The sequence below is a fragment of the Oncorhynchus keta genome, unplaced genomic scaffold (genome assembly GCF_023373465.1).
Source record: "Oncorhynchus keta strain PuntledgeMale-10-30-2019 unplaced genomic scaffold, Oket_V2 Un_contig_18072_pilon_pilon, whole genome shotgun sequence".
In the NCBI taxonomy this organism is placed as follows: domain Eukaryota; kingdom Metazoa; phylum Chordata; class Actinopteri; order Salmoniformes; family Salmonidae; genus Oncorhynchus; species Oncorhynchus keta.
This window is the reverse complement of record NW_026280726.1, coordinates 83,096-97,386: the sequence shown is the minus strand read 5'-3', so window position 1 is coordinate 97,386 and position 14,291 is coordinate 83,096. Positions and strand designations below refer to the sequence as shown.

The window sequence follows — 14,291 nt, the reverse complement described above, 5'->3', positions numbered from 1 at the left end:
TCTCAACTAGAACATTTGGCTGTAATTTGTTTGAAAGCTTATTGTAAATGTAGAGAATGTTGCTGCCTTTTCAGAATCCATGTTTATCAGCCCGTTGGTCCTCTATATCCTCCCAGATGCATACAGTATATCCATTTTAACCTGTGTTCATGTGGTTTCACAGAACCAGGATTAAAGAACATTGTTTTAATCTCCTTGTTCTGTGTTCTGTCTCGCCCTCCTTCATTCCCTTCTCTTCCTCCTTATCCTCCCTCCCTCGCTCCCTCCTTCACTCCCTCCCAACCTCCTCCCTCCCTCTCTTCCTCCTTCACTCCCTCCCAACCTCCTCCCTCCCTCTCTTCCTCCTTCACTCCCTCCCTATCCCTCTCACCCTTCTTCACTCCCTCCCTCCCTCTTTCACTCCCTCCCTATCCTCCCTCCCTCCCTCTCACCCTCTTTCACTCCCTCCCTCCTTCACTCCCTCCTCTTCCTCCATATCCTCCCTCTCCCCCTCCCTCCCTATCCTCCCTATCTCTCTCTCCTCCACTCCCTCCTCTTCCTCCTTATCCTCCCTCACCCTCTTTCACTCCCTTCCAACCTCCCTCCCTCCTTCACTCCCTCCTCTTCCTCCATATCCTCCCTCTCCCCCCCTCCCTATCTCTCTCTCCTTCACTCCCTCCCAACCTCCTCCCTCCCTCTCTTCCTCCTTCACTCCCTCCCTATCCCTCTCACCCTTCTTCACTCCCTCCCTCCCTCCCTCACCCCTCTTTCACTCCCTCCCTCCTTCACTCCCTCCTCTTCCTCTATATCCTCCCTCTCCCCCTCCCTCCCTATCCTCCCTATCTCTCTCTCCTCCACTCCCTCCTCTTCCTCCTTATCCTCCCTCACCCTCTTTCACTCCCTTCCAACCTCCCTCCCTCCTTCACTCCCTCCTCTTCCTCCATATCCTCCCTCTCCCATCCTCCCTATCGCTCTCTCCTCCACTCCCTCCTCTTCCTCCTTATCCTCCCTCACCCTCTTTCACTCCCTTCCAACCTCCCTCCCTCCTTCACTCCCTCCTCTTCCTCCCTCTCCTTCACTCCCTCCTCTTTCTCCATATCCTCCCCCTCCCTCCCCCCTATCCTCCCTCTCTCTCTCTCCTCCACTCCCTCCTCTTCCTCCCACTCCCCCTCCCTCCCTCCCTGCCAGGCGGATGTGAGTTGGACCTGGCCCGGTTCTTTCAGCTCATCAACGACATGGGCGGCATGCAGCAGGTCAGCGACATGAAGAAATGGAATAAGCTAGCCGACCAGCTCCGTATCCCCAAGACTGCACAGGTACGGTACTGCTTCAAGGCTGCATACATGGCACCCCGTCCTCTATATAGTAGACTGCTTTTGACCAGGGTCCATAAGGCTCTGGCCTACTATATAGGGAATAGGGGGCCATTCGGTACTCAGGCTCTTGTGTTGACCATGATGCTGTTCTGTAACAAACTATTCCTTCCGGCATCCGTGTCTTGTAGTGTTTTACATCTACACTGAAGTGGGTCATTTTGTTTTTATCCTACTTTTGTATTTGAGATTGACTTCTGATGAAAACCAACAGCCAGCCCAGCTAGCTGCATAGCTAAGTATAGCACTTTGACATTTGATGTTAACACTGCCCTCCCTGTCAACTGTCAACTGCAACATAATAATATCCTACCACCCGACCACAGGATCGTCTGGCCAAGCTGCAGGAGGCCTATTGTCAGTACCTACTGTCCTACGACTCCCTGGACCCCGCTGAGCGCATCCGCCTGGAGAGGGAGGTGCTGGAGGAGAAGGGGAAGCTGGAGAAGAAGCGAGGGCCCCTGGAGGGCCACTCAGATTACTCCCAACAGAGCCTGCTCCAGCTGCCCCGCTGTGAGCCCAAGAACGGCCTGGTAAACGGGGTGATCCGGAGGAACGGCCTGCCCAGGAACCTGGAGGAAGGAGCGAAAGAGGGGAAGAAACAGGAGAAGGACATGTGGCTGAGGTCCAGCAGGAGGAGACTGTTCTCTCAGGAGAAGAAAGGAGGAAGAGGAGGAGCAGAGGAGGAGAAAGAGTTTCTTAGCGACCAGCACAAGTGTATATACAGGGTAGGTCATGTTAGCCCCTTTCTCTGGCCCTGTTCACACTCAGGTTGAACAACTGATGTACAACACATTTGGCACAACAAATGTGATACAACAGACAGTTTTTCTGGACCAAAATAATTACCCAAGCATAGTGGAGGCACTACAACATGCACAATGCTTGCTGTAAATATTCGATTGGTTAAGTCTATTGGTTAATGAGTTCTGTGGTAGCTGTGTGTGGGCAGATTGAATACAGTGCAGCACTGTCAATACAGTGTGTATAGCTGTTAGTGCCTGGAGGCAGAACTACAATATCCCTGGTTCAGTTGCGCTCACATCGAATATAGGTCATTGCACATCTGCAAGCACAGAGGCCACACACACGATCAGACACACACGATCAGACACACACGATCAGACACACACACGATCAGACACACACACGATCAGACACACACACGATCAGACACACACACGATCAGACACACACGCACACACACGATCAGACACACACGATCAGACATACACACATCAGACACACACACGATCAGACACACACGATCAGACACACACACGATCAGACACACACACGATCAGACACACACACGATCAGACACACACGCACACACACGATCAGACACACACGATCAGACATACACACGATCAGACACACACACGATCAGACACTACTACACTACACTGCTACTTCGTTCCTCTCCTTTCCCTCACCATGGGTGTCTGCTGCCTGTAAAATCCCCTTACAGATGTTCCCCATCTGTCACACACACTCACTCTCTCACACACTCACTTCCCCACACACACACACACACACACACACACACACACACACACACACACACACACACACACACACACACACGATCAGACACACACGATCAGACACACACACGATCAGACACGCACGATCAGACACACACGATCAGACACACACGCACACACACGATCAGACACACACACACGATCAGACACACACACGATCAGACACACACACGATCAGACACACACACACGATCAGACACACACACACACGATCAGACACACCCGATCAGACACACACACACACCTCATTTTGACATCACGTCACCTCATGTCAACTTATCACTGCCAGTATTTATGTCTTGATGCTCCATGATGATCTTCTGTTGCTCACACTTCTCTTATCAGTAGTGTTAGTTCCAGTTCTCCTGTAGTATCAGTTAGTTCTCCTGTAGTATCAGCTAGTTCTCCTGTAGTGTCAGTTTCAGTTCTCCTGTAGTATCAGTTAGTTCTCCTGTAGTATCAGTTAGTTCTCCTGTAGTATCAGCTAGTTCTCCTGTAGTATCAGTTTGTTCTCCTGTAGTATCAGTTTGTTCTCCTGTAGTATCAGTTAGTTCTCCTGTAGTATCAGTTAGTTCTCCTGTAGTATCAGTTAGTTCTCCTGTAGTGTCAGTTCCAGTTCTCCTGTAGTATCAGTTAGTTCTCCTGTAGTATCAGCTAGTTCTCCTGTAGTATCAGTTAGTTCTCTTGTAGTATCAGTTAGTTCTCCTGTAGTATCAGCTAGTTCTCCCGTAGTGTCAGTTCCAGTTCTCCTGTAGTATCAGTTAGTTCTCTTGTAGTATCAGTTAGTTCTCCTGTAGTATCAGCTAGTTCTCCTGTAGTGTCAGTTCCAGTTCTCCTGTAGTATCAGTTAGTTCTCCTGTAATATCAGTTAGTTCTCCTGTAGTATCAGCTAGTTCTCCTGTAGTATCAGCTAGTTCTCCTGTAGTATCAGTTAGTTCTCCTGTAGTGTCAGTTCCAGTTCTCCTGTAGTATCAGTTAGTTCTCCTGTAGTATCAGTTAGTTCTCCTGTAGTATCAGTTAGTTCTCCTGTAGTATCAGTTAGTTCTCCTGTAGTATCAGCTAGTTCTCCTGTAGTATCAGTTAGTTCTCCTGTAGTATCAGTTAGTTCTCCTGTAGTATCAGTTAGTTCTCCTGTAGTATCAGTTAGTTCTCCTGTAGTATCAGTTAGTTCTCCTGTAGTATCAGCTAGTTCTCCTGTAGTATCAGTTAGTTCTCCTGTAGTATCAGTTAGTTCTCCTGTAGTATCAGTTAGTTCTCCTGTAGTATCAGCTAGTTCTCCTGTAGTATCAGTTAGTTCTCCTGTAGTATCAGTTAGTTCTCCTGTAGTGTCAGTTTCAGTTCTCCTGTAGTATCAGTTAGTTCTCCTGTAGTATCAGTTAGTTCTCCTGTAGTGTCAGTTCCAGTTCTCCTGTAGTATCAGTTAGTTCTCCTGTAGTATCAGTTAGTTCTCTTGTAGTATCAGTTAGTTCTCCTGTAGTATCAGCTAGTTCTCCCGTAGTGTCAGTTCCAGTTCTCCTGTAGTATCAGTTAGTTCTCCTGTAATATCAGTTAGTTCTCCTGTAGTATCAGCTAGTTCTCCTGTAGTATCAGTTAGTTCTTCTGTAGTATCAGCTAGTTCTCCTGTAGTATCAGTTAGTTCTCCTGTAGTATCAGTTAGTTCTCCTGTAATATCAGTTAGTTCTCCTGTAGTATCAGCTAGTTCTCCTGTAGTATCAGTTAGTTCTCCTGTAGTATCAGTTAGTTCTCCTGTAGTATCAGCTAGTTCTCCTGTAGTATCAGTTTGTTCTCCTGTAGTATCAGTTTGTTCTCCTGTAGTATCAGCTAGTTCTCCTGTAGTATCAGTTAGTTCTCCTGTAGTGTCAGTTCCAGTTCTCCTGTAGTATCAGTTAGTTCTCCTGTAGTATCAGCTAGTTCTCCTGTAGTATCAGTTAGTTATCTTGTAGTATCAGTTAGTTCTCTTGTAGTATCAGTTAGTTCTCCTGTAGTATCAGTTAGTTCTCCTGTAGCATCAGTTTGTTCTCCTGTAGTATCAGTTAGTTCTCCTGTAGTATCAGTTAGTTCTCCTGTAGTATCAGCTAGTTCTCCTGTAGTATCAGCTAGTTCTCCTGTATTATCAGTTAGTTCTCCTGTAATATCAGTTAGTTCTCCTGTAGTATCAGCTAGTTCTTCTGTAGTATCAGTTACTTCTAGCGTTTCATCTCTCAGTTTGACTTCCTACTTTTTAAACCTGGCTCGTAGGGACTATTCTGTCTGTGAATGCCAGCATAGCTGGACCCATATGAAATCAATATATTGGGCCATAATAAGAAATACAGCAATCTCCTCCACACATGTGGGAAAGCTTACAGTGACTGACTGTAGTCCAACCAACCAGGGATTTTCCTGGCACATTCATACAGGCTCTCTGTCTCTGTCCCTGCCCGGCTGTCCATCGTGTATCTGAGCCTATGTCCCAAATGGTGCCCAATTCCCTGTCTAGTGCACTACTTTTAACCAGGGCCCTTAGGGCTCCGATCGAAAGTAGTACTCTATATAAGGGAATAGGGTGCCATTTGGGAGGCAACCTGAGAAAAGCGTCTGGATGGAAGACTCCCCTTCAGAATGTGCTGATGCTGCAGCAGCGGGGAGAGGAAGGAAGATGATGTCATGCAGAACAGTGACATCCACATGTATCATTTTTGTCTGGCTGTTCAACTAACTCTCCCAAATCACATTCCTATTCCCTTTTCTGACGCACTACTTTTGACCAGAGCCTGTTCAAAAGTAGGATGTCGTTAGGGACGGAGACAGTGTATCAAGGGACCTAAAAGACTACTTCCTGTATGGTCTTACTAGTCTCTTTGGTTGTGCTTCTGAGCCAGTCGATTGGCAGGATATCAAAACACCTCAGTCCATAAGCTCGTACACTCTTTGTGTTGATGATTTGCTGTGATAATCTTTACATTGACTGTGTATCAGGGAGCTTAAAAGGGACCGTAAGGTCTTAGCCCTCTCTTTGTGTTTCTTTATGACAGGGGAAGTCGGTTTCTCTCACTACGTTCTACAGGACAGCCAGGAATACTATGAACATGTGTTTCAATAAGGAGCCTGGGACGGCTGAGGTGGAGGTAAGGTCTACATATCCCAAACTGTTATATACCCGCTACGTAGGTTGCACTACTTAAGGCCCTATTCAGGTTTCAGAGAAGTTGACTTAACATAGACTTAAAAAAATGTAAATAAAAATGTACTTGTCCATATTTTATAGACATAAATCCATGTTAAGTCTACTTATTTCAAGTCTGAATTGGCCCTTAGTGCCCTACTTTTGGTCAGGGCCTTGCTTTTTGTGACGCAACCATATAATCATAATGAATAAGTAGTATAATTCACTGGGACCATAAGTAGGATAATTCACTGGGACCATAAGTAGGATAATTCACTGGGACCATAAGTAGTATAATTCACTGGGACCATAAGTAGTATAATTCACTGGGACCATAAGTAGGATAATTCACTGGGACCATAAGTAGTATAATTCATTGGGACCATAAGTAGTATAATTCACTGGGACCGGACCATAAGTAGTATAATTCATTGGGACCATAAGTAGTATAGTTCACTGGGACCATAAGTAGGATAATTCACTGGGACCATAAGTAGTATAATTCACTGGGACCATAAGTAGTATAATTCATTGGGACCATAAGTAGGATAATTCACTGGGACAATAAGTAGGATAATTCACTGGGACCATAAGTAGGATAATTCACTGGGACCATAAGTAGTATAATTCACTGGGACCATAAGTAGTATAATTCACTGGGACCATAAGTAGGATAATTCACTGGGACCATAAGTAGGATAATTCACTGGGACCATAAGTAGTATAATTCACTGGGACCATAAGTAGTGTAATTCACTGGGACCGTAAGTAGTATAATTCACTGGGACCCTAAGTAGGATAATTCACTGGGACCATAAGTAGTATAATTCACTGGGACCATAAGTAGTATAATTCACTGGGACCATAAGTAGTATAATTCACTGGGACCATAAGTAGTATAGTTCACTGGGACCGTAAGTAGTATAATTAACTGGGACCATAAGTAGGATAATTCACTGGGACCATAAGTAGTATAATTCACTGGGACCATAAGTAGTATAATTCACTGGGACAATAAGTAGTATAATTCACTGGGACCATAAGTAGTATAATTCACTGGGACCATAAGTAGTATAATTCACTGGGACCATAAGTAGTATAGTTCACTGGGACCATAAGTAGTATAATATCCTGGGACCATAAGTAGGATAATTCACTGGGACCATAAGTAGTATAATTCACTGGGACCATAAGTAGTATAATATCCTGGGACCATAAGTAGGATAATTCACTGGGACCATAAGTAGTATAATTCACTGGGACCGTAAGTAGTATAATTCACTGGGACCATAAGTAGTATAATTCACTGGGACCATAAGTAGTATAATTCACTGGGACCATAAGTAGTATAATTCACTGGGACTATAAGTAGTATAATTCACTGGGACCATAAGTAGGATAATTCACTGGGACCATAAGTAGTATAATTCACTGGGACCATAAGTAGGATAATTCACTGGGACCGGACCATAAGTAGTATAATTCACTGGGAACATAAGTAGAATAATTCCCTGGGACCATAAGTAGTATAATTCCCTGGGACCATAAGTAGTATAATTCACTGGGACCATAAGTAGTATAATTCACTGGGACCATAAGTAGTATAATTCACTGGGACCATAAGTAGTATAATTCCCTGGGACCATAAGTAGTATAATTCACTGGGACCATAAGTAGGATAATTCACTGGGACCGGACCATAAGTAGTATAATTCACTGGGACCATAAGTAGGATAATTCCCTGGGACCATAAGTAGTATAATTCCCTGGGACCATAAGTAGTATAATTCACTGGGACCATAAGTAGGATAATTCACTGGGACCATAAGTAGTATAATTCACTGGGACCATAAGTAGTATAATTCACTGGGACCATAAGTAGGATAATTCACTGGGACCATAAGTAGTATAATTCACTGGGAACGTAAGTAGTATAATTCACTGGGACCATAAGTAGTATAGTTCACTGGGACCATAAGTAGTATAATATCCTGGGACCATAAGTAGGATAATTCACTGGGACCATAAGTAGTATAATTCACTGGGACCATAAGTAGTATAATTCACTGGGACCATAAGTAGTATAATTCACTGGGACCATAAGTAGTATAATTCACTGGGACAATAAGTAGTATAATTCACTGGGACCATAAGTAGTATAATTCACTGGGACCATAAGTAGTATAATTCACTGGGACCATAAGTTGTATAGTTCACTGGGACCATAAGTAGTATAATATCCTGGGACCATAAGTAGGATAATTCACTGGGACCATAAGTAGTATAATTCACTGGGACCATAAGTAGTATAGTTCACTGGGACCATAAGTAGTATAATATCCTGGGACCATAAGTAGGAAAATTCACTGGGACCATAAGTAGTATAATTCACTGGGACCATAAGTAGTATAATATCCTGGGACCATAAGTAGGATAATTCACTGGGACCATAAGTAGTATAATTCACTGGGACCGTAAGTAGTATAATTCACTGGGACCATAAGTAGTATAATTCACTGGGACCATAAGTAGTATAATTCACTGGGACCATAAGTAGTATAATTCACTGGGACTATAAGTAGTATAATTCACTGGGACCATAAGTAGGATAATTCACTGGGACCATAAGTAGTATAATTCACTGGGACCATAAGTAGGATAATTCACTGGGACCGGACCATAAGTAGTATAATTCACTGGGAACATAAGTAGAATAATTCCCTGGGACCATAAGTAGTATAATTCCCTGGGACCATAAGTAGTATAATTCACTGGGACCATAAGTAGTATAATTCACTGGGACCATAAGTAGTATAATTCACTGGGACCATAAGTAGGATAATTCACTGGGACCATAAGTAGTATAATTCACTGGGACCATAAGTAGGATAATTCACTGGGACCGGACCATAAGTAGTATAATTCACTGGGAACATAAGTAGAATAATTCCCTGGGACCATAAGTAGTATAATTCCCTGGGACCATAAGTAGTATAATTCACTGGGACCATAAGTAGGATAATTCACTGGGACCGGACCATAAGTAGTATAATTCACTGGGACCATAAGTAGGATAATTCCCTGGGACCATAAGTAGTATAATTCCCTGGGACCATAAGTAGTATAATTCACTGGGACCATAAGTAGGATAATTCACTGGGACCATAAGTAGTATAATTCACTGGGACCGTAAGTAGTATAATTCACTGGGACCATAAGTAGGATAATTCACTGGGACCATAAGTAGTATAATTCACTGGGAACGTAAGTAGTATAATTCACTGGGACCATAAGTAGGATAATTCACTGGGACCATAAGTAGTATAATTCACTGGGACCATAAGTAGTATAATTCACTGGGACCATAAGTAGGATAATTCACTGGGACCATAAGTAGTATAATTCACTGGGACCATAAGTAGGATAATTCACTGGGACCATAAGTAGTATAATTCACTGGGACCATAAGTAGGATAATTCACTGGGACCATAAGTAGTATAATTCACTGGGACCATAAGTAGTATAATTCACTGGGACCATAAGTAGGATAATTCACTGGGACAATAAGTAGTATAATTCACTGGAACCATAAGTAGGATAATTCACTGGGACCATAAGTAGGATAATTCACTGGGACCATAAGTAGTATAATTCACTGGGAACGTAAGTAGGATCATTCACTGGGACCATAAGTAGTATAATTCACTGGGAACGTAAGTAGTATAATTCACTGGGACCGTAAGTAGTATGGAGATGACTGATCAGGTCATTGACACATTTCTTCTCTCCTTTTGTCTTTCTTGCCAGCCATCCCACTGTGTGATCTACTGTCACTACTTTTTAATGCAATAATGTTTCTGTCTGTGATTGCAGCAGGAGTACTGGAACATCGTGGAGCAGAGGGAATGTCATGTTGCCGTGCACTGTGGGAAAGTGGACACTAAAACTCATGGGAGTGGCTTCCCAGTTGGAAAGTCTGAGACCTTTTCAAAGTGAGGGCCTAACGGCATTATCCAATCACATTAAATGGAGGATTTAGAATTTCCTGCTTATACCCTCCTGAATCCAGGAATCTTCCAACTGGGATTTCTGGAGAACCGGGGAATTTTTTGGAAAGTTAGGGGAATTTTACAACCCTATAAGGACATGCATAAAATATGTGTTCTGTTCTCTTGTCTCCACTCAAGACATGGATGGAACCTTACAATCCTTCCCAATAATTCAGGATCCATCCTACGCCATCTTGGTGCTGTGCCAGGTAATCATCTATACCTATGACCCTCTCCTGTTACACAGGATGACAGTACATTGTACTGTAATATACAGTTGCTGCAGAGTGAACTGAAGGACTCCCATCAGCTTAACTACAACAGTTTTTTTTTCTTTTAACCTTTATTTAACCAGGCAAGTCAGTTAAGAACACATTCTTATTTTCAATGACAGTGGGTTAACTGCCTGTTCAGGGGCAGAACGACAGATTTGTACCTTGTCAGCTCGGGGGTTTGAACTCGCAACCTTCCGGTTACTAGTCCAACACTCTAACCACTAGGCTACGCTGCCGTTCCTTGAATGTATGTTGCAGTAGTTTTTGTTGTTTTATACAGTATATCCTCATTTTTGGTGACACAATTCAATAGCATTCTGCTATGAATTAAGTGAACTTGAACTGACTAGAAAAGCTTGACAGTCTACTATGTCTTCCTTTGTGGTTGTACAGGAGTGACCATTCCTTGGCTGAACATCGGCATGGTCTTCTCTACCTCATGCTGGTCGCGAGACCATCACCGCCTTCCATACATTGATTACTTACACACTGGTGCTGATTGCATTTGGTAAGTAGTGGTTCACTGCTCACTGCCCTCTCCCAGTTTAATCCTACGGTCACTCAGGTTCACCGCCTGCCACAACCAATGGAGAACGAGCTCAGCGTCAGTTAGTCAAGCCTGATCAAATAGAACTGGTGGAGATTGATTTAATAGAACTCCCTGAGCGTGGTCAGTACAGTATGAAGGAAACACTGTATGGCTCAGTAGGTAGAGCATGGCGCTCGCAACACCAGGATAGTGGGTTTGATTCTCTGGGCCATCCATACGTAAAATGTATGCAGTATGACTAAGTCTTTATTGGATAAATCTGCTAAATGGTATATATTTAAGCAATAAGGCACAAGGGGGTGTGGTATATGGCCAATATACCACAAACCCCCGAGGTGCCAGGAATTCTTGAAAGACTGTACAATATAAACTTTTCTTCCACAAATATTTGTCTTAATATCTGTTAGACCAAATAATATATATATCACACCATGTAAAGGAACAACCTCCTAATTCAGAAATGTTTTTCTCAGAAATTACAACTAAGTGGATTTATGTCAACTCAGTCAGACACCATAAAATGCATTTAATTTGTACATTTATTGTCCAAGTGTTTGAAGACCTTGTTTGTTTTAATTCTATCATTACATTATTCAAATATGAAATACAAATCTCCAAACGTATTTTTATAAAGCATTTTTATAACACTATATAATGCTCCAGGGCTAATTTTGTTAGCATTTTGGCACGCTTTTCTAGATTCAGAACATAAAAATTTATTAGCATTTTGACATGTTTTTCTATATTCAGAACATTAACATTTTGCGTTTTGGCATGTTTTTTCCAGATTCAGAACATAAAACATTTAGCGTTTTGGTATGTTTTTCTAGATTCAGAACATTAACATTTAGTGTTTTGGTATGTTTTTCTAGATTCAGAACATTAACATTTAGCGTTTTAGCAAGTTTTTCTAGATTCAGAACATAAAACATTGTGTTTTGGTATGTTTTTCTAGATTCAGAACATAAAACATTTAGCGTTTTGATATGTTTTTCTAGATTCAGAACATAAAACATTTATTAGCGTTTTGGTATGTTTTTCTAGATTCAGAACATAAAACATTTAGCGTTTTGATATGTTTTTCTAGATTCAGAAAAACATTTATTAGCGTTTTGTTATAAAACAACATTTCTAAAGGAAACATGATCCCTTAGCTCTATCACAGCAAATATGTCAATAGTTTAACCATGTGTTGCAGAAGATTGATTCAAATGTTTTTTTATAACAATAAATAAAAAAATAAAAAAGTTCATAAGGGTTTAGCCATCAGTGACGGAGTTGACAACAGATACTCAAAACAGACATTTTTGCCTCAACGTATTTTACATTTGTAAAATATATTAAATTATTCTTTCAGCACTCTGACGGAGTTGACGTTAGACAAAAATATATGTTTTTTTTACCGTGGTGATTTGACGTTGACGTTACCGTGGTGATTTCTATATTGTTTGTTTAAAACATATCAGATAGTAGAGAACTTTCTAGACCATAAGTGGTCTTGTTGCACTACATGTAATGAGAAGATGAATAAGAGGTCATTATGGTAGAGCTCACCCTGCTCATTCCTGATTTGAGTTGACCAAATCTCCAGACACATCTTTTAGGAATCACAGTTTCGAGATAAGGGCTATTGCAAATCACTACACAAGATCCCTTTTCAGTTAATATTAATTATTGCCAGTTAAAAATATATATATAATTACACTTTTTTGGAGAATTTGAAATTGGGATCCTTTTCTCCAGACAATGGCATTAGAGCCAACATGGAAATGAATAATATTGAAAATATTTAGAAAATTCCGAAAGTAAATCTTTCCCCTTATAAAATTCCCCTTAATGTAATTGAGCTCAAATAAAATCCTATAAAACCACAATAAAAATGAAAGTTTCATTGCCAGACAAGGATATGTTTTATTTACTAGTGCTATGACATGTGTCCACTAACTCCAACATGTTATCATATAGTGATACACAATTAGATCCCAATAACCCATGTAACCCGGTGTTCAGGTACTGTATTCCTGCTGAGGAGAAGGTGAAGCTGGACAAGGTGGTTCACACACTACTGCAGGCTAATGGAACCCCAGGACTGGAGATGTTGGAGAACAACATCATGGTGTGACTGCAGGATACACTGTCCACACATACAGTATAAACATGGACTACAGAAACACTGTCCACACATACAGTATAAACATGGACTACAGAAACACTGTCTACACATACAGTATAAACATGGACTACAGAAACACTGTCCACACATACAGTATAAACATGGACTACAGAAACACTGTCCACACATACAGTATAAACATGGACTACAGAAACACTGTCCACACATACAGTATAAACATGGACTACAGAAACACTGTCCACACATACAGTATAAACATGGACTACAGAAACACTGTCCACACATACAGTATAAACATGGACTACAGAAACACTGTCCACACATACAGTATAAACATGGACTACAGAAACACTGTCCACACATACAGTATAAACATGGACTACAGAAACACTGTCCACACATACAGTATAAACATGGACTACAGAAACACTGTCCACACATACAGTATAAACATGGACTACAGAAACACTGTCCACACATACAGTATAAACATGGACTACAGAAACACTGTCCACACATACAGTATAAACATGGACTACAGAAACACTGTCCACACATACAGTATAAACATGGACTACAGAAACACTGTCCACACATACAGTATAAACATGGACTAAAACACTGTCCACACATACAGTATAAACATGGACTACAGAAACACATGTCCACAGAAACACTACAGTATAAACATGGACATGGACTACAGAAACACTGTCCACACATACAGTATAAACATGGACTACAGAAACACTGTCCACACATACAGTATAAACATGGACTACAGAAACACTGTCCACACATACAGTATAAACATGGACTACAGAAACACTGTCCACACATACAGTATAAACATGGACTACAGAAACACTGTCCACACATACAGTATAAACATGGACTACAGAAACACTGTCCACACATACAGTATAAACATGGACTACAGAAACACTGTCCACACATACAGTATAAACATGGACTACAGAAACACTGTCCACACATACAGTATAAACATGGACTACAGAAACACTGTCCACACATACAGTATAAACATGGACTACAGAAACACTGTCCACACATACAGTATAAACATGGACTACAGAAACACTGTCCACACATACAGTATAAACATGGACTACAGAAACACTGTCCACACATAAACAGTATAAACATGGACTACAGAAACACTGTCCACACATACAGTATAAACATGGACTACAGAAACACTGTCCACACATACAGTA

At 41.6% G+C, this 14,291-nt stretch overlaps 1 protein-coding gene across 2 annotated transcripts in view; it reads left to right on the top strand.

The window, feature by feature from the left end:
* LOC118382092 (protein Jumonji-like) overlaps positions 1-14,291 on the top strand; it is a 68,426-nt gene that overhangs the window by 26,747 nt on the left and 27,388 nt on the right. For both annotated transcript variants that reach the window (XM_052503842.1, XM_052503843.1), the window contains exons 4-10: positions 1,168-1,295; positions 1,679-2,080; positions 5,914-6,006; positions 9,919-10,037; positions 10,233-10,303; positions 10,763-10,877; positions 12,930-13,035. In XM_052503842.1, coding sequence (XP_052359802.1) covers positions 1,168-1,295; positions 1,679-2,080; positions 5,914-6,006; positions 9,919-10,037; positions 10,233-10,303; positions 10,763-10,877; positions 12,930-13,035 — 1,034 coding nt within the window. The remainder of the gene's footprint in view (positions 1-1,167; positions 1,296-1,678; positions 2,081-5,913; positions 6,007-9,918; positions 10,038-10,232; positions 10,304-10,762; positions 10,878-12,929; positions 13,036-14,291) is intronic.